The 20359-nt window shown below is 43.7% G+C and overlaps 1 protein-coding gene across 1 annotated transcript in view; it reads left to right on the forward strand.

Annotated features, from left to right (window-relative positions):
- Positions 1-20359, forward strand: part of PLEKHA7 (pleckstrin homology domain containing A7) — a 125390-nt gene that overhangs the window by 31336 nt on the left and 73695 nt on the right. Inside the window, exon 2 of the mRNA XM_023522143.1 lies at positions 10082-10165. Coding sequence (XP_023377911.1) covers positions 10082-10165 — 84 coding nt within the window. The remainder of the gene's footprint in view (positions 1-10081; positions 10166-20359) is intronic.

The raw sequence follows: 20359 nt of genomic DNA on the forward strand, positions 1-20359 counted from the left end.
AAGCATGTAAACACATCGCTAGTGTCCTTCCTGGGGCCTTGAAAGGGACTTGTGAAAGTGAGGGGCCCTAGAGCTTGAGCTTTATTAGTTTCACAGTAAATCATCTCTGCATTTAAAGATCTATAGACCGCTCACTACAGGCAGTAGTAAAAGTTATGAAAGATGTGGAGATTTCTTAAAGAGAAAAAATGGTAGTAATGGATACAGGTTTTAGTAAAACTGACATCTTAAGTTGACTCAAAATAAAAGCCCTTGTATTTTTTTTTAACTTTAAAAAATATTTATTGAGCACTTGCTATGTGCCAGGCACTATGTAGGCACTGGAACGTAGCTGTAAAAACAGAAGTACTTTTCCTGTGGAGCTTATATTTCAAGTGGTCACCTGCATTGTGACTGCATCTAGGTTTAGGTTGCAATGATGAGCCACAGTATTGATCTGAGGCTGTAGCGGTAAAGCCACAGCAGGAAAGGCACTTGCCTTACTTTCTCTTTTTGACCCCTTTCCTTTTCTCCTTTCCAGGCCTGTTCTGGGAGTGAGAACCACATGGTTAAATCAATGCTCAGGAGACCTTACCTGTCACAAGCAGTGATGGAAGAATCATAGATTGTTACCAGGGCGAGTGGATATAGTGGCTTGTAACTGCACAACTCCTGAACCAGCCCTGAGCATAGGAAATACAGGTTTCCCTTGCTATCCGAAAGTAGAACCGTTCCTATAAAACCTTTCATAAGATGAAATTTCAGGCATAAAGTGAAGAAGCAATTACCATTAATTTATGTGGAAAAATTTCTGAGCATTCCCAGATCCCCCCAAATAACCTATCAAGTCATACCAAATAACAGCAAACCTAAGATGAAATTAACATATAGTAAAAGCAGGAATCCACAAAATAAGTTGAGATGAGCATAGATGCTCACAGACACGTTCAGAGTTATGATAGCCTGATGCCGAGTATAGGTCCCTGGGGAGGAGCTTGGCAGTGACACTCGCTGCTCGGAGTGTACCCTTCCTCTACAATGGCTTGCTGCAAAACAAATGCTGAACACTATTTTTGCTTTTCACCTTTTCTTAAAAGCAAAAATCCTCTTCAGATTTCTTTCAGTTATTTAAAACAGGTACTAATGTAGGTCTTCTGTAGGGTGAATGGTATAACTGGAACTTTTGAAAAGCGGGGAATATCTGTAGTGATAAATGAGCGATCATTTTGCCATCAAAGGCTCTGTTTTGGGGCTGACTTCAGCCACAGCGTGGTAGAGAAAAACCGAGCAATTCATTCCGACTCCAGAGCTCATAGATGGGGATGTTTCTTATGTCCTGTTTCCGGAGGGACAGCCAACCCCACAGTCTCAAGAACGGAAGAATTGGGACCTGGAAACACCAAGCGCCTTCTTCACTGTTTACCCCCAGCCAGTGCTCTGCTAGGCCACAGTGGGGCGGTGACTCAGAGCTGGAAATATGTTCCTGTATCTTTGCCAGATTTTGCGTCAGGGGTGGGGAGGAAAGAGAATGAATGAGTAGGAGCAAGTGGCTGCTGGATTTGTAACACCTTGGAAGGCAGCCGCTGCTCGAGAAACGAAATTGAGAGCAAGCAGGTGACTGGGAGCCTCTGCAAGGCCTTACCTCCCTGGACTGGGGTTTTTCATAAGGCCAACATGGAGCTCAAGGAGAGAGTGAGTGCATCTGCTGCGTTTTCCAGCGAGAACAGGAGAGCAGGTTTGTCTTGTACAGGTTTCGTAGAGATTCACATATTCTGCCATGTATTCTGATTTATCAAAGTCAGGTAATGCTTGAGAGAAAGGGAGTTTTTGGTGGCTTGATTGGGAGCGCCTACAGTTAAAAACAAAACAATCTGATTTAATTGAGAATAAATAGGACAAAATTATCATTAACTACACCTCCCTGAGCTCATTACAAAGGATATTCTGTTGGGAGTGAGGTTGGGGGGACAACTTTTCTGCCTCTTTCCTTTGTGTTTTCAATTACGTGTAGTGCTGTTACATTTCAGTCTGTGGCTCTGGCAGTAGTCTGAGATGAACCTCAGTCTTAAGGTGTTATAGCTGGAAGGTCCATAAAACATCACCAGCTCCAGCCTTCTCATTTTATACATAAGGATCCTGACTTTTGAAGAGTATTAAACAGAAGCATAGAACAATGTGTTCTCTGAGGTCAAAATTGTTTCCTGGGCAGTTTTAAAAGCCCTCTAGAGCGTGTACCCCTAGCTCAGTGCAGCCTGCTGGGGAGGCTTTTTTTTCTGGGGCTCAAGCCAGTGAGGGACAGAAGTGTGGCTGAAGGAAGGCGCCTGTTGATCTTAAACCACTTAGCCTGGCAGGCGAGTTCTTTAAATAGAAGTTTAAATAAGAGGCTGGTGTTGTGCCTTAACTCAGAAGGAAGAAAATGTGTTCTTGAGCCACTGTTCTATGGCAGGCTAATAATACTGGAGTTTGCAACATGGAAAAAGGCAAAACAACTTGATTAGAGTGGAGTTTTAGAGCTGGCAAAAGATAAATCTAACAGGCACTGAAGGTTGAATGCCTGCTATATAGGCCAGACACATTATCAGCGCTCTTCATAACAATCTTGTCAAGTTGGAATGGTCTTCTTTTTTTATAGATAAAGAAACCAACTTTCAGAGAGGTCATTGATTTATTCAAGGTCATGCACCTCCAGTTGACGGCAGAGCTGGGATTTGAAATCAAGTCTGTACAGTGGAACAGCTGGGGTTCATGCTCTGCAGGCCTCATGTGTGGCCTCTCCAGATGGAGAGTCCAACTCTCTCCTTAGATGAGGAAACCAAGACCCAGAGAGGCTAATTGCTCTGGGGCTGGAATTGGTTTGGTAGTAACAAAGCTGGTAGCTGGGTTTTGACTACAATGCTTTCCTGCCAACTTTCTTTTAAAAAGAATTAGGGAAGGGGAGGCTATCTGGGTTGGATTTCCTCATTCTGTCAGGAGTTTGGCTTTAATATTTTTGTGATTATTGAGGTCTTATGAAGCCAAAATTAAAACATCCTATTAGCCAAGTAGCAATCCTATGTACCGGGGCCCCATGCGGGAATGTGGGAAGCAGATGGGTTTGCAGCGTGGGTTATTGGCTCAAAAGAGGTAATTTAGGAAATGTGTTAGCCACTGAGTGGACCCGAAAACATCTGGAGAACCTAATGAAATATAGAGCTTTTCAAATCATACTGGAAGACTTCAGTCTGGTAAACTCAGAGTTTGGAAAGGACAGACTTCTCTCTTTGCAAGTTGTGAGAGCTTTAAGTTCCCTCAGTTGATTTTGTGACCTATGCCCAGCTCTGTCTGTACCAGGCTCTGCCCCTTTTGGCACCTTTGGGCAAGGAGAGAAGTTGCTGACTGCCACTCTAGGTAGTGAGTTTGGGATTTGGCTGGATTTCAGTGTCTGTCTAGTTGCGTATGTGATTGAGTCAGGTATGGTGGGAGTGGGGAAGCCTCTTCCTTGGTCTGCATCATGCTCCCCAAGGCTAGTGGAGTCTTCCAACCTGGATGTAGGATCCTTCATCAGAGCCTGTGGGCCTCTGCCTCACTCACTCTCTCTGGGGGATCTGTGATACATTGGGCTGCTGACATCAAAAAATGAGGTGGGCTCTGTACAGCCTCTCTCTGAGGGTGATGTTTATTTGTACTCAGGCTGTTGAGATGAAGGAGTTAAAGTGCCTATCCATGGGTATTACTGTTCTGTGCTACGGGATACACGTGAAATAAGTGAATGTCTGCTCCCAGTCCTCCAGGTCCTTAGGATCTTATTGGGGGTAAGGGTAGGGGGGGAGAACAAACACATGAAATAAGTAGAGAGCAATATGAGAGAGCATATAATCTGTCACCAAATTGTAGATTTCATACCAAATACTCTCCCAGTTCACAAAAGGGAGACACAGGTGATGTTTGTATTATCCACCTATGTATTTTTAATCACTCAGTAATTTCCTCTCCGGTGTTTGTTTTCCAGTCGTTGATTCTCCCTGTTGAGTATATTAACTGTCCCTTGCAGGGGTGGGGGGATGTTGCAGGGGAGGGCTAATTTCTCCAAATTGATAGAGAGCCAAGGATAAAGCATTGTTGGCATGTTGATGTCTCATCTTTCCTTCCTCTGGCAGTAAAAACAGAACACCCCTGCCTTTTGATGGTTTATGACCCTTTAGGTTCCTGTCTCTTTGTTACCTGAGTCCAGACTTCTATAGGGTTAGCAAGCCCATTTGGAGGCATGGCCTCACTTTAAGACTCCCATTTGTCATTTTTCATTAATTCAGTTGATATAACAGTGCCACACTGTTATAGGCTAATAATAGCAGTGAAAAGACAGGCACGGTCTTTGGTCTCCTGGAATACAGGTTAGGGAGACTGATAATAATCAAACACATAAGTAAGGAAAATAATAGTGATAATTAAAATAGGGTGACATGATATGAAGCGACTGGGAGCCTACCTCAGTGGGTGGTTGGGAAGGGCTCCAAGATGATGATGATTTCGCTGAGGTCTGAATGACAAACCAGTCATGAGAGTATGGAGGAAAGAGCATCCAGGCTGAAAGGACAGCTAGTCCAAAGGTTGTTAAGTAGGAAAGAGCTTGGCGTGCAAGGAGCAGAAAGGCCAGTAAGATTGAGGTCAGGTTTGTAGAGAGGAGAGTGGTACAAGAAGAGGAAAATCTAAGCAAGAGTCAAGTCATCTAGGATCTTCTAAGCCAAAGTAAGGAGCTTGGATTTTACTCTAAGTGATGCTGTTAATGGAGATGGAAGCCTGGAGAAGGAATATCAAGTTTGGTGGGAGTGAGGTGTATTCTGTTTTTGCCCTCTTAAAATTTAGATGCCAGTAGTCATTGCCATAGTCAAAGCACAGTCAGGTTCAGCAAGCATTAATTGAGTACCTTCTTTAGGCCGGGCATTGTGCGAGGCTCTTTAATGTATGTTCCCTCATTTTATTCTCACAACTTTTCAGAAGGATATTACAATTATTAATTATTTGCAAATGGAAGAACTGAGGCTGGGAAGTGAGGTGGATTGCCCTGGTTTGAACCCACATCTTCTGACCCTAGGGCTGACTTGTTGCTCAGGTCAATATCAAAGGAGGCTGGTTAATGTGTTTCCACTTGGAGAGAGTTTGGGGACTATGTGTTGGCTCATCAAGGCCTGATTTTCATGCCCCTGGAAGAAGGGCCTGTCAGAGTAATGCCTGTATGCAGTGAGCAGTTGAAAATTGTGACATTTTCAAAATAGAGCAAGCTCCAAAGACCACTTTGGTAAGATTCCCAGCCCCCGAGGAAACTCCACATGAATCAGTGTTGACACTTTGCAGGAAGCGAGCAATTTTGTAAAAGTGTTAAGTAAAACAAAAGGGGTTTAAGAAATGTTGAGGAGATGTGGAAGGCTCTTTCAACTCTTGGTTGCTGTCTCTTGCTCTGCAGCCCAAATGAGAACTGAAGGCAGGTAGGCAACTTCTTGTGTTCTTGGAGTTTCAGTTACCAATTTTGGGGCCTAACAAGGAGCTTGTTAGGTTACCCAGAATCCTTGGTTTTCTTGAGATATGAGGGTTTGGAACAAAGATAGTAAGTGCCTTAAAAAGCCTGGAGGCAGTGCTTAAAGTGGCTTCAGGCCTGCAGGGTGACTCTTAACAATATTCTGGGAGCCGCATTGATTAAATGGAAGGTCCAGAGTAGCAAATGCTGCCAAGCATACCAATGAGAAGAACCTCAATAGAGTTCCTCCTTAGGCTTTGAGGCTGGATACTTTTCTTACATTTTAAGCTGTTTCTTCTCTTTATAGCATGGGCCAGATAAGAGCTAATGCTGACGGAGCAGCTTTGGCACACTCTCAGCATACCAATACCACCACTGTCAGAAAACCAAATTTATCAAGATGCTCTGACCTCTACTCTTGAGCACCACTCACATAACTCCAGGACTTCTTGCCATGCCAAAAAATTGGCATGCTAAGTAACTGGTACCTTTATGTTTAACCAGCCAGAGTCACTGCCGACATTACAGTCAAGGTCTATGTGTATAGAAAATTAATCTTGCAAAAACGTTGCAATAAACTACAGGACTCGTTTACATTTTGACTAGCCCGTCTGTGGTTGTAGGTGGGCTCTTCCTTACATTGAGCTCAGGTTGATCTGCACTGCTCCCCTGCCCTCACTCTGTTCTCTTATCAAATCTCTTGTGTTTACTCTTGGACTTCCTTAGGGCCTAACCCAAGTCCTTCCCAGCCCAGGGCCTGTGAAGACGTGCTTATTTACATGGATGGTTACCTGTGACCCGCCTTCACGGGGATCATCCTTCCCTGTCACTTTCTGTGCTTCCTTGTCCTCTCCCAGGCGAGATTGGCTGCCATTCAACGTGGAGGGGCTGCTCTTAGGGAAGAACAGAATCAGAGAATAAAGACTGGGTTGTGTTTTACCTCATTTCCCAAGTCACTTTCTCAGTAGCCTGAAGAGAAACAGAAGCCCTTGTATGGAGGAGAGTTTCTGTGCTCCCCTGAAACCAGCCACCTGGCTCCTAGCCGAGCCATCTCCATCACTACCAAGGATCAAGGTGGCAATTCAGGTTTAAGAACAGGTATTTCAAGGGATTTGTCTGTTCCTGCTAAATGTGTCTTGAGACAGGGTTATAGTATAAGATTCTTCATGGGTTTTAGAAAATCAGGAAGTGAAGCAGGTTGGAGGCTTTTGGGGCTAAGGGTTCAGGGCACAACAGGTAAAGTCAGAGGATTTGGAATCTCAAATAGGTGTGGGGATCCAGCATTTAATAGGCAGCTTTCATTTGGCAAGGTGAGCCTGGACTAGGAGAAAGAGACCGGAAGGGTGATGTACAGGAACACATGAGTTGACTGTCATTGTGAGCAAGTCATCTACTCTTTCTGGGCCTCACTTTCCTCACCTGTGGCCTGGTGTGATGAAACACAGCCTGCTGGACTGGGTATTTGGGAAGGTTGAATGAAATGAAATAGCCCAAGGACCTAACTCTTCTTTTGTTCAAAAAGAGCTGAACCAAAAGCTTTGCCATTAGTTAGCTGGGCGAGTTTGATCAGAAATGATTAAATTTTAAGACCTCAGTATTCCAGAGTCATTTGTCTGGTTCATCTCTTTTTTCAATATATAAGTCGCTCCCTTCTGTTTTTTAAATTGAATATTCCAATAACATCCCATAACTCGGAGTCTCAGTTTCCTTTTTTGTAACATAGGGATAAAAATATCTGCCTGCCTAACTCAGAGGTTACTTGAGAGGGTCAGATACGATGATGAATGTGACCACACCTAAGGCTTCATGTAAATGCAGGAAATGGTGGTGATAATGCTGTGGTAACTTTTTTGGCAAAATGGACAGCATCCGTATTAGGAAAGAAGGGTTGGGGAGCTGCCTCTAGGTCTGATGAAATGACAGCTGTTTTTTCATCCACCTTTAAAAACAATCTTCTTTCTAATGTTAACATGTAAAACACATTCTAGTGCATATACCATCCAGCTTGAGATTTATATACCCAAGACTCTGGGCTTATTTAAGCTGGTTCAGGTCGGATGTGGGGAGCCCAGGATCTGCTATTAAGGTTGTGCAGTGTGTATGAAATGGTTGCTGTTTCTGCTCCAAGCATTTACCTGATTTGCTCTTTGCCTGTATTTACCAGAGATTCATCCAGCTGATCTTGTGATAAGACCAAAGCTGTTTGGGGGCTTTTGAGTGCCACACTGATGCTGTCATTCAGAACTTTGGCCCTGGGCACAAGGGGAAGGAGGGAAGTAGGTAGGAAGAGGTAGTAGCAGTGGATGATGCTGTTTACCTGATGGCTCATCTTAGGGATTCCTGATCATGGCCAGGAAACTGCCAGCCTCACAGATTCCTAAGGGAAGGGGACAGCAGGTTATCATGCAGAGGGCATCAAATTTAGAAATAGCAGACCTGGATTCGTGTCTCACTCTTTTCACTTATTGACAAAGTTATCCTGAGCAAGTCACTTAACTTCTCTGAGCCATTTCCCCATTCATAAAATGGGGGTTGATGGTGTTAATAGCTAAGATGTGAGAAAAGGCTTTGTGGTCTGGAGAACCCTTGAGAGGTGGTAGTACATAGTGGTGTTGCTTTATTGTAATTCCCATTGTGAGCGGAGCATTTTTTTTTCTCCAGGTGGATATGAGGCAATCTTAGATTAGAGTTTGTTTTCAAATTCTCTGGTGAATGGAGCTGACACTCAAAGAAGCTGGGTGTAAATAAAGTGTAACCCTTGAGTATGGTGCAAGGATTTCTGAAACAGGTCTTAAGGGGGCCTGCTTCTCTAGATGCTCATATCTTAATTCCATTTTGGAGAACATCAGGCTGCTGCCTACCAGATGAGGTCACAGGATTCCAATGGCTTGTCTGGAACCAGGGGATTCCAATGGCTTGTTTGGAACCAGGAGCTGGTAGTCTGGAGCCTGGCAGTGGTTGGGAGGAGTGAGAGAGTGCTGGGGTGGTGGAGAGTTGCAGAGGTAAGGAGCAGCCTGGCTCTGCCTGCTTCACATTTGGCTTATTAGGATTCAGAGGGCTCTAACCTCAGTGCCAGCTAACCCCAGACATCAGAACACAGGATACTCTAACCAGGCCTCAAGGCAGAATATGAAAAACTTTGTAGGTTTAGAGCTTTTTTTCTTTTTTAACCTTTCTGCTGTGCTCATTTAAACCTATTAATCTCTGGGATGGCTCAGTGCTCAATTTGGAGATGAGGCTAATATCTTACTACTAAACTGAGATGATATATTGACCGACAGTGAAAGCATTTTAACCATCTGTATTAGGAGCCTTAAATAATGACCATGCCCTTTGATTAGGTAATTTTACCTCTGGGACTTTAACCCAAGGAAATAATTTGAATTGCAGAAGAAGCATGTACTCAAAGATGTGTTTATTATAATAGTGGAGGGGGGACACCTAAAATGTCCAGCATTAGAAGGATGTTAATCTTTCCAGAATGTAATAAGCACTGTGGGATAAGGACTTGTTTGTTCACTCTGTATGTCCAGCACCTAAAGCACTGTCTGGCATACAGATGGCCAGTAAATATTTTTTGAACAGTTATATGAAAAAAAGTTATATCCATATGATGAGACTATTATTCAGCTATTTCAAAACTCTTAATGACATAGGAAATTTTCTATGTTAATATGATGTAAAAAGGCAGGATACAGATTTCTAAATACAGTAAAATCACAACATTTCTTTTAAATAGAAGGAAATAAAAGCTAGGAAGGAGAAGATACCCACGTATATCTCTAGATGGTGAGATCATGGATGACCTTATTTTCTAAAATTGCTCAGAAGAATATGATTTGTGATTGGGGAAAACATTTTAAAATAAATCATATTCTTTTTAAAAGAAGGTTAGGTTAGCTTATTCAGGGAGGAAACCAGCAGCCCTTAAAGCCAGTTCCTCTTCCTTTCAAAGAACCAGGCAGCCTTTGTGAATACACAAAACACCTACACACTTTGGTTGTGTCTGTCAGCTTGGCGTGGAAGCTGATCCCTCCTAACTTCAAAAGGGTGATCGAAACTCACAGCGTTGAAATTGTGCAGGTCTTGTTGCAGAGACATGCCCATATATTTATATCCCATCACTGAACTGAAGATATTTTGTAGTAGGGAGAAGAATTTTAAGAAGATAGATTTTTCTGGGTGGGTGGTTAATTCTTAGAATTCTTTTCCTGGTTCATGGATTTTGGAAGCTGTTGAAAGTGCCGTCTGCTTTCCTTCATTCTTGTTTTAGCTCGTGCCATCTTAAAGTAACTTTTTGCTCAGTTTGTTGGAATCAGTGCCTCATAGAATGTCTCTCTAAGATGAAGTGTTGCCTTGGAGCCAAGACTTCCCTAGAGTTAAAATCCCTGTGTTTTAAATGGCCTTTGGCACCCGAACTGGAGGTTCTTAACTTTTAAATGTAGCTGGGTTCTGACAAAATAAGTGCCTCTCAGCAGAAAGGCCCACTTTCTCATTTTGGGAGGAATCTCTGATAGTCAGGAGTCCTCAGAAATTACTGACCTGTCATTGTGTCTGTAACCCTTTCCATTTATATGACTTCCATCATTATCTCTCTTTCTTTCTCTTTAGCCATAACCAGCAGACCACAGCGTTCAGGCATCCCGTGAGCGGGCAGTTTTCTCCAGAAAACAGCGAATTTATTCTTCAAGAAGAGTAAGTACTTTTATATATTCTCCTTTTCCAGGCAGAGATTTGGAGCTTAAAGGCATTTACTGAAAACAAAGCTTGTTGGACTCTTTTTTCTCTTAGGTAGAAGGGCTTGAAGTGGGTTGGTTAATTCATGATAAAAAGCAAGCATTTTGTCTTTCAATCTTTAGACTTCTCTTTGTGAAGAGATGGAAGTGGGAAGATGATATGGGTATGTGCTGTGATTGGTGTTGTCAGAGCCCTTTAAAAGCTCACTTTCCCCTGAATGAACCCTTTCCCCTCAAGCGACATGTAACACTCATCTGGTATGAAAATGTTGTAAATGTAGCCTCAGACCGTGCTGAACCAGCCTCTCAAGGAAGCCTCACATAAGAGTCCAAAGCCAGGGCTTAGAAGAGCAGACCCTTGCCACCTATTGTCCCTGAAAATTTTGAGTTCGTTCTGCTTACTTTTCTTACTTAACACAGGAACTTTCCTGCTCCTCGATGCCATTTCGGCAGAGCCTCTGGGGTGCTCAGAGGCGGGTTCTACCACCCAGGACTGTCTACTTAAAAATGCATGTACAGCCCAAGCAGGATGTATTCTTCTCCTGAAAATGAAGTTAGAGAAACATGTGCAAGTGGCTGTTCCCTTCTGCTCATGTGAGACAGTTCTGTTTGAAGAAAACAATTCTGTTTGAGAAACTAATAGAGATGCTGGCTTTAAGTTTTTTTTCCAAATCATTTTTCTTCTGTTTAATCACCTAGACCAAATATGATCTTAAGTAAATTTTCAGTATTTATATTCTTATAGTATTTCCCTCCCTAGGTACTTACACCTTTAAATTTTCTATTATGGAGCGTTTCAAGCATATACAAAAGTAGAAAGATATTGTAATGAATCCAATGTATTCATCACCCATCTTCAATAATGTCCAAAAGATGGCTGATTTTATTTCATCTGTACCCTCCCCATCACCCCCTAGATTCTTTTTAAGCAGATTCCAAACATTTCATTTCTATAGTATTTTCAGCTTAGAAACATTATTTTACAGAGCTTTTAAAACTAGAAATCTATAATCACAGTAATACTGACATTCCTTGCATGTTCACTCTGTGCTGGGGATTTTACAAGCATAGCTCACTTACTACAATGATCCTGAGAGGTAGGTCATCATCACCATTTTTAGAGACTCAAAGTAGTCACTTGCCCAAAGTTACATAGCTAGAAGCCAGGATGTCATCCCAACGTGATCCCTTTAGTCAGGTCTAACCCTTGTCCTAGTCAGAGGCTGCCTGTTAAATTATTTTGATGCTGGTGACCTATGGGACACGATGGCCAGACTGTGGAGTTGGGGATCTGACTTTGAAAGCATTAATACTATTAGAGAGAGAGTAGGCTATCTTGTCTCCTACGTCAAGAAAGAACTGCTGTGTAAAAACAGAGCCAGAATGTGGATTCTCCACATTCCAGCTTGGAATGAATTTGTTTATAAGATCCTAAAGGTCAGAAACTCTTGGGAGGTCACTGAGTTCAGCCTCCTTTCTTAGGCATCCTGGAGACATGGGCCCCAATCATTACTAAAGGTCTGGATGGGGAAATCCATCAAAATACTTAACTTGGGAAGTTACCAACTTTAATAAGAGCTTCTAGAAAAATGCAGGCTTTTTATCACTGAACAGCTATCACACACACTTCCTTTTCCTCATTGTTAACAGAAGACTTTGTCCCCTGACCACTTCTGAGAACTGTAACCTTTTTTATTCTACTAAAATAATCTCTGTAGTAAATCTTAATTGCATCCAGTCTTTAAGGAAAAAAATATTCCTTCTTTTTAAGGGTCACTATTTCCTTCTAGATTCCATTTCCTGGGTGTCATAAGGAATGCTTGCTTGTCTTAGGAGGTGGGTGCAACTATTTGGCCAGAAATTCCTTGGAAGCAGAATGCGCTTTAAGCTTGGAGAGAAAGGGAAGATTCCTATGAACTGATTGCTGCACTTACTCATTAAATACTTAGTAAATGTCTACATCATGTCAGAGGCAGTGCCACACTCTGCAGTTAGAGCAGCAAGTAAGAAAAATGTGGTCCTGTCTGTAAAGAGTTTACAGTTGAATAGGGAAGGTAGATAATTAAATAGATCACAAGTGCAATTAGTGTTTATGACAGAGGAAACAAAAGGTTCAATGGGAATTGATAAAAGAGGATTCTAACCTGGTTTAGGGATCATGGAAGGCCTGCTCATCTTGGGAAGGTATGTTGTTTAATTTGAGACCTGTCTAGTCAAGGTGAACAACCTGGGCAAAGACCTTGAGGCCAGGGAGGGTAGAGCATGGAGGATCTATACCAGTTGAGTTAGAGTGAAAAATGAAGAGCACCAGATGGATTCTGGAGATACTAGGGAGGTAAAATTGACAGGACTTAGTGACTGATTGGCTGTGATGGGGATGAAAGAGAAAGAACACTTTCTTGAAGTGTCTGGCCCTAAACTGGAGGAAGGGGGAGGATTTAGATAAGCGAGGATAAGTGTGCATGTGTGTGAGTGTTGTTCACAGCTGTGGGAAGTGTGACCAGCCTTGGGGTCAGAGGGCAAGAAGACATGTGTAGTGGAGGTTTGGGAAGGGGAGTGTGGAGATAATGCTAGGAAGGCTGCAGCCAGTTATCTGAACGGCTTCCTCCTGGAATACACTTGGATTTACCTCTAACTGGACATCTGGGAGGTGAGTGAGGCATGATGACCCCTCACGGAAACTTTTTTTTTTTTTTTTAAATATGCCAGTGAATAAAGAATACTGTTATCATCTTGTAAAGAGGAACTGATTTTTGTTTAGTATGTTATGAGGTAAAGAGAAAAGGCCGAGATGATCATTTTTGTCCTTCACGTATCAGCTTTCACGTTGTGTTGGGAGGGAAAAGGAGAACGGACTCCAAAGAGGGTCTGTTAAGGCCACGTTGACTCCCCTTGCCAGAGCCTTCACCCCAGTTTTTTGGAGCGAATCCTTCTAGTGCAGTGGCTCTCAAAGTACAGTCTCTGTGCTAGCATGATCCAGGAACCTGCTAGAGGTGCAAATTCTTGAGCCTACCCCAGACCTACAGTCAGAGACTGGAGGTAGGACCCTACGTAACTTGTGTTTTAACAAACCTTTAGGTGATTCTGATTCAGGTAAAAGTTAGAGAACCACAAATTTGGACAACTTACTGTTCCCATTCCTCCTAAATTATTCCCAGATTCTTCCATTCATTCTTAAGTTTCCTCCGGATATTCATCATTCTCCAGGCTGCAGTGATGATCTTAGATAGATTTTAGACAAATAATCTTGGGTTTCTTCTCCTTTGGGAAGAAAAAAATGGTCTCCATGGTGACTTCCTTAGAGCATTACTAATGTGAAGAGATAACACATCTCCCTTACTGATGGCAGGTGGGGCTAAATTAAGTGGCTTAGTGTAATAGGTGCATACCCACCAAAAGATAGTTTCCCATCTTACAGATTAGAAGCATGGTAAAGAGAAATAATGTGAAAGCTATAATCTGGTGGATCCAGAGGATATAAGCTCTGAGTATTCTAGTTTCTATGTCAGTAATACAGAATCAGTCAGGATTGGCTAGGGTCTGTTGTTGTGGTAACAACATGAAACAAAATCTCAGTGACTTAAAACAAGGTTTATTTCTCACTTTCCATATCCATCACAGGTCACCTAAGGGGTTCTGCTCTGTCATCTGTACTGAGGTAGGCTCCATCTCTGTGCTTCCATGATTGCCAAAAGCAAGAAAATGGGAACTTTGAACTGTGCCACTGGCTCTCACTCACATCGCATTGGCTAAAACAAGCCGTATGACCACTTCTAACTTCACGGGAGCAGGGAAGTGCCTTTCTACCATCCACCTCAGAAGAGAATTCAAAATATTTATTGGTCAGCATTAATGACTATACTTAATAACCCACAGTCCAGATTTATTAAGGGAAGCAGGACCTTTCAAGTCTGTCACTGACAAGCTTCTTTTGCTGCATAGAGTGTTTGCTTTCTCATTTCATCTTTTCTGTTATGCTACCTAGTCCTTTGTCAGAACCCCCAAGGCGGGTGGGTATCAGTCAGTGGGTCCTGCAGCCTTGTCTCCCAGGGGACACCCATGTACAACCAAGCCAACAGGCATGTGGAAAGCCCTGATGGAGGAGCTAATATGAGCTCAGGCTACATCAGTAAAAGTGCAGTGTATACAGAAAGGGGGAGAATAGTTCAGGTATACCATGATTTTTGTGGACTACTTCATTTCAAGTTTATGGAGCACAAAATGACATATCAAGCCTCAAACACTGTGATCCGGATACTAAATTTGAGCAATTTAATACCCAGGGATGTTGAGCAATTAAGATTTTCCTGAGAAAGGGGACCGTTATGGTGTGAAGGGGCTGGAAACCCTATCCTGTGACCTAGCATGTTTAGTCTGCAGGAGAGAAGATGGAGGATGGGCTATAAGCCTTCAAGGACGGCTGGCAGTAGAAGTGAGGTGCATGTATTACATGGCTGCCAAAGGCAGGCATCAGATCAATGAGTAAAAGTTGTAGACAGGCAAATTTTAGCTCAGTCCACAACTTTCTAGGAAAGAGATTTTCCAGCATCCCTTGTTTCAGGATCTAGAATTTCATCATTAACATTAAATGAAGTAATCTACCTCCTAGAGTTGGCTTTTCCATTAATAATAATCTTATTATTATAGCTAACACTTAGAGCCCTTACTATGTATTATTAGATACTTTTGTAAGTGCTTTATGTATAGGAATTTCATTTTTATAACAGATGTGTGAGGACGATATCATTATTATCATGGATACCGAGGCACAGAGAAGTTAAGAGTCTTGCCAGAAGTCTCACAGTAAGTGACAGAGTTAGGACTTGAATCCAGGTAGTCTAGCCCCAGATGCTGTGCTTCTAACCACTACACATACTGCCTCATTTCCGTGGTCTTTAAGAGACAGTCCCCTTCCTTGGCTGTACTCTGGTGTTAATGTGCTAAGTAGGCTGCTGCTGCTTAGAGATTTTAATTGTAATTGTATTTGATCTAATAACTGTACCCTTGCTTGAAAGACACCAAGCCTCCTTGGTAGTCTTTTCTCCAGAAAATGTTCTCAAGCCTTTTTACGAGGCCTCATTTCTAGTGATTGGATCATTTGGGCTCCTCTTCTTAAGCTTCTTTCCTCATTCTCAGTGATTTTCTTAAGTTGGAAACTTGTGGTTGCCCTTTGTGGCTTAAAGGGCCACACACAGGAGCCCTTCTGAAGGGGTAAGCCTGGGCACATGGAACTGCCAGGCTGTGGTTTTCATGGTTGGTGCTCTGCATAGGAGCATTTTCTCTTCAGTGCTGGTCTGCCCAGGAAGCCTCTGACAAACGCCTCTGCAGCTCTCAGAGAGAGGAGAGAAGCATTCCGGAGCCTCGATGCTGGCAGCTGACTGACAGCAGGCTGTGTACATTGATCCCTAGGCTCTGTCAAGCATTTGATGTTGAGGTGGGGCCTAGTTGAGAGAGAGTACGTGCTCTGGAAGTTCAGAAGCTTGATGCTCAGAAGCCAGCTACAAGGCTCCCAGGATTGCCTTGGAGTTTCCTAACAGGGAAAGGACCCTGGCCTGCTTGTCCCGGCATCCTAGCTAGTTTAGCTTATTCCTTCCCATGGGGTCTGAGCAGCCCTCTGTTTTCTCATTGGATTGTTTGGAAAAGAACTACAAGTCGGAATTGCCTGGAATGTTATGAGTGGTATTTGGAGGATAACACTTAAGATATTACCTTGCCAAAGGTAAGAATGACCTTTCCTTTCCTTTGAACTCTTTGGGGCTTCATTTTGCAGGCTTCAGGATAGGCCTCTCCAAGGTGTGTGCTGATTATGGGCCTTGCGGTGGGGTATCTCCTGCTAGGAGATGGCTGTCTCCCTTTCCTCCTGCAGTTGCAAATTGGTAAAAGCTGATCGTGAGACATTAAAAGCACAGAATAGGGATGGGGGTGCACAACTCAGAGCTCAGAGGAGTTTGTCCTGTTGCTCATCTGCTGAGCCCTGGGCTGTGAGGCCGATGTGTTGCTCTCGGCAACTGTATAGCCAGTAGCTTGTCTCTCCAGACTGACAGTCTTAGGCTAGCTTTGCCTGTTGCATTTGGTTGCCATGGCAACATTAAAAAAATGAAGGAAAATGGAAACACCTGGCAAGCAGATACCGAAACTTGGATTGTTCAGTTTTCCTTCTTGGTCTAGGAGATGGCGTTTGTGACAGTCACAGGTAGGGGAAGAGGTGGTGATAGTGTTTCGTTCATTCAGACACCTGGGTATTGGCTTGGCTGTCGATGTTGCGAAGGGCATTGGCACTGGGGATGCAGTCATTGCCACACAGCCACTGCGTCTCCAGCTCTTTCTGCGCTGGGTGAAAATGCTGCAGTGGTGGCTTTGCTCTGTGTGGAAGGGAAGCTGCTGCTTGCAAATTGTCATTTCGTTTCTTCCTGTGACTTCCCTTGTCCTTTACCTCCCCCTGGTCTGGGAAGTGCCCAGATCTCTACTAGAAAAGGCTATTTTCCTAAGGAGAGAAGTAGCTGCCCCAGTAAGCCAGGAGGAGCAGATAGGCTAGGAGAGTGCTCACTGAAGGCTCAGGTTAGAATTGTAGCATCTCTGAAACAGCAAAGCAGAGAGGGGAGGAACAGTCGAGGTCAGGGTCGGGTTCTCCCCCAGCAGATAGAAGCCTGGACAGCAGAAGAGACTGGCCCAGGGTCATTTGGCAGAGCAGGACTCAGGCCAAATTCAGGGCAGTGCTTGGGTTTGGGGGTGCGGGAGGGAAGCCCATGAGGCTCACTGGGTTATTTTCATGCCAGGAGAGGGGTGTTCTTTGGGCTGGTTTCCAGCTCCCAAGGTGGGGTGGGTGGAGTGAGGAAATGGAGCCTATGTTCGAGAGAGGAGTTGTGGGGGAAGGGGAAAGAATACAGAAAGCCATAGTTGAGTAATGAGACCATAGTTGCTGAATGAAAACCTGTGTCAGACAGCCTCCCCCAGGGTGTTGGGAGGGTACAGTGAGCGTTGGCGGTCTGTCTGTGTGTGTCTCTTTCTCCGGGAAGAGAGGAGTGTGGAGGTGTCTGCCTGTTTGGGACAAGAACCATCTTTTATTCTTTTTATTGTGCCTTGCTTTTCCCAAACCCCTTAAGTGGTGGGTGTAAGCGCCTTAAAATTTTTGCTGGTTGTTTGTGAATGTGCCTCTTCTCATGCAGCCCTCCTTTTGTAGCAATAATTTTAGCTGAGTTATCTGTGTAGGATCCTTGAGGACACAGCATGAAATTGGGGGCCGATTTTCCCAGGAATTAATGGGATACAAGTATCATCTAATGATATCTTCTCAGTAAGAGATTTCTGATCCTCCGAACTTTCTAACCTCCTATCCTAGCCTCGAAGACTCTCAACATTGTCGTTCTCCTGGGGAAAGAATTGGGGTCCCGTCCCCCAGCCACAGGGTTACTCTGCTTTAAAGAAGCCCCAGATATGGTGTTTATAGAAATGAATATTGTTTAGAAGTTAATTGTTTGGCATCTTGAGCTTTCTGGAGAGAAGTGCCTTAGAAATAAAAGTAAAATGTACCTGAGATTTAAATTCTGGGGTCTCCACTGGTAACAGTCACAAATGGTGCTTTTCATTTAGTGCAGTGCTCCATGGTTTTCAAAGCGTTATTTCAATCCACACAACCACCTTGAGGGAAGAGTTTTCATCCCATTTTGCAAGAATGGAAGCTGAGGCCCAGAGGAGTGATGTGAGGGGTAGAGGGGTCAATAGCTGCAGAGCTTTGTTGGGACCCAGTCATTCTGGGCTCATGGTCTTTCCAGCACCCCAGGATCCTCTTGGTTTGGGGGTTAGCCTTGGGGCCGAGAAGAGCAAAAGCTTGCTTCTGTCAGATTTTAGGACTTGCCGTGGAATGGTGTTTCTGTGGCAAAGCCCAGGTTTTCGGAGTCCAGCTTCTGTCTTGGGCAAGTCATTAATTTCTCTGAGCCTCGATTTCCTCATGTATAAAATGGAGATGGTAAACTGACTATACAGAGTTAAGTGAGATAATGCAGGCAAAGTGCCGGGTACGTGGGCGGTGCTGGACAAGTCCGGTCCAGTCCTTCTGCTTGCTTGACCTTCTGTACCTGTCCCTAAGGGTTGGCGGTGCTTAGGTTGGTGACCTACCTGTTGTGATGGCAGTAAGTGTAGGGAGGGGTCTTGCTGTGATTCCATTTCAGTCTGCTCCTGTTCAACATGTTGACTGAGAGGCAGCTGAGGATCCCATTACCCAAACTCACCTAAATTCACACCCGACGGAAAGAATGCCTTCTGAATTATAACCTCCCTTTATTACTACATCTGTTAGAATTATATGCATATGCTCCTGGATATGTAGGAAACAGAAGCAGTTTCTTTTATAGACAAGGAAATTGAGGGACTGAGAAAGTAACTTCCTGCCCAGCCTCACCTGACACATCCTTGAGGAAGTCGAAAGTAGAATGAAGTCATTTTCTTGTTGAGCTTCTCTAGACTAATTTTTGTCTGGTCCTAACTTCTTTTGTTCCTTTCAGATGGGAGGCAGTTGAGTTAAAACTCTAGCTCACTGTTTTGAGCTTCAGCCCACACCCTTCCAGCAAAATGATCAGCATTCATGTAGCCCAAGTCAAGGAAAGAGAAGTCTTTGTTCAAATCATCCCACTGTGCTTTGGGAATCCAGATAGCACAGAAACCTGGCAAACAGGCTTCTACATTAAAGATTTTATTTAATGACGTTGAGCGTCTGCCTTCCCATAGCATATGCAGGGTTTTGGTCTCCTCTCCGGGGATCTGTGTGACTCACGTGCCCGAAGGCAGGCTTTTGGGAACAGAACCATCTTTACAGCTACTCACCTCAGGGCCACATGCTGAAGGAGGGGTGAGGGGGTTCCTGGGTGAAACCTGTTAGGAGCAGACCTCTGTCGGAGGAGTTGAGGACAAATCGGTGTCTGCTCCAGCAGGCTCTAAAGTGGGGACACGCCCTAAGATGTGACTGACTAAAGCAAATGTACCAGAATGCCCACATCCAAGTGAGTGAGTGAGGACCCTTTCAGTGTTGTCTCTTCAGGAGGCTACACACATGTACCACAGCTGTTCTCATTGCATAAAACAATGTGGTAAACAACTTCTAGAAGTTTCCATCCACCAGCTTTTCAGCCAAGTGAAAAAATAGTTTTTGAGACTTTGTATATGTTCATTTGGAGTTCAAAGCATGACCACCTTTTTTATTTTTTATTAGTTGTCATTCTGGATAATTTCTGGTTATTTCCAAAAGTCATATTTACTCTTGGAGGACCTACCAGATCATTACCCACATTGAGGAGCTTCAGAGGAAAATCCTCTGAAGACAGAGCTTGTTACTGAACTGAGTGGGGAGTGGTGTGTGTTCTTTCAAAGAGCCAGATCAGGGACTACCAGGTAATGGTTGAGTTTGTTGCTTCATTGGGAGCTGTCCCTGCCCATGGGGTGCCCCAGCGAAGATACTCTCCCTGTTTGTAGAGAAAACATGGTCCCCTCCCCGGGGACCAAATTTGGTTTGAACTTCAGTCATATCTCTTAAGAAGCCAGCTTTCTCTGGGTGTGGCTTAGCGCAGGTCTGTGTATTCATGAAGAATGGGGCTGTCTTTATGTGTTTTTTCCTCCTCTGCCCCAGCACCCACTATCCCTCACTAACGTTCAAAGTTGGGTTCACCGTCATTCCTTTTCCAGCTGAAATATGTTCGCAGCTGACACCCGAGGTGGTGGTTATACTCTTTCTTCACTCACTCAAGCCTGCATCTTTCTTCCTGTACTGTTGGCCAGAGGAGCTTCCTTAGTGTAGGGAGGAGACATGGGTTAGAATGCAGGCAAAGATTAAAATTAGAGCTGAAGATTGTAAGGTACAGAAAAGGCAGAAGTGGCCACCTCTCCTGGATTTCCTCAATCAATCACAAATCCAGAGAATCTTTGTCACACGGAGGAGGAATGGCACTTCTAGTTGATGTAATGTGATGCGATCATTTAAAACGATGTGGATGAGTTTAAAAGAATGGAGAAAATGTTTATAGTAAGTTTTTAAAAATCAAGATGCAAAATCATAAACACGGTATGATTGCAATTATTAAACAGCAAAGCACCCCCACAGCCCCCCAAAAAAGCCAATATACGAAGCATTCAAATGATTTTCCCTTGGAAAGTGAGACTATGG

This window comes from Pteropus vampyrus, unplaced genomic scaffold (assembly GCF_000151845.1).
Source record: "Pteropus vampyrus isolate Shadow unplaced genomic scaffold, Pvam_2.0 Scaffold334, whole genome shotgun sequence".
Classification (NCBI taxonomy): Eukaryota; Metazoa; Chordata; class Mammalia; order Chiroptera; family Pteropodidae; genus Pteropus; species Pteropus vampyrus.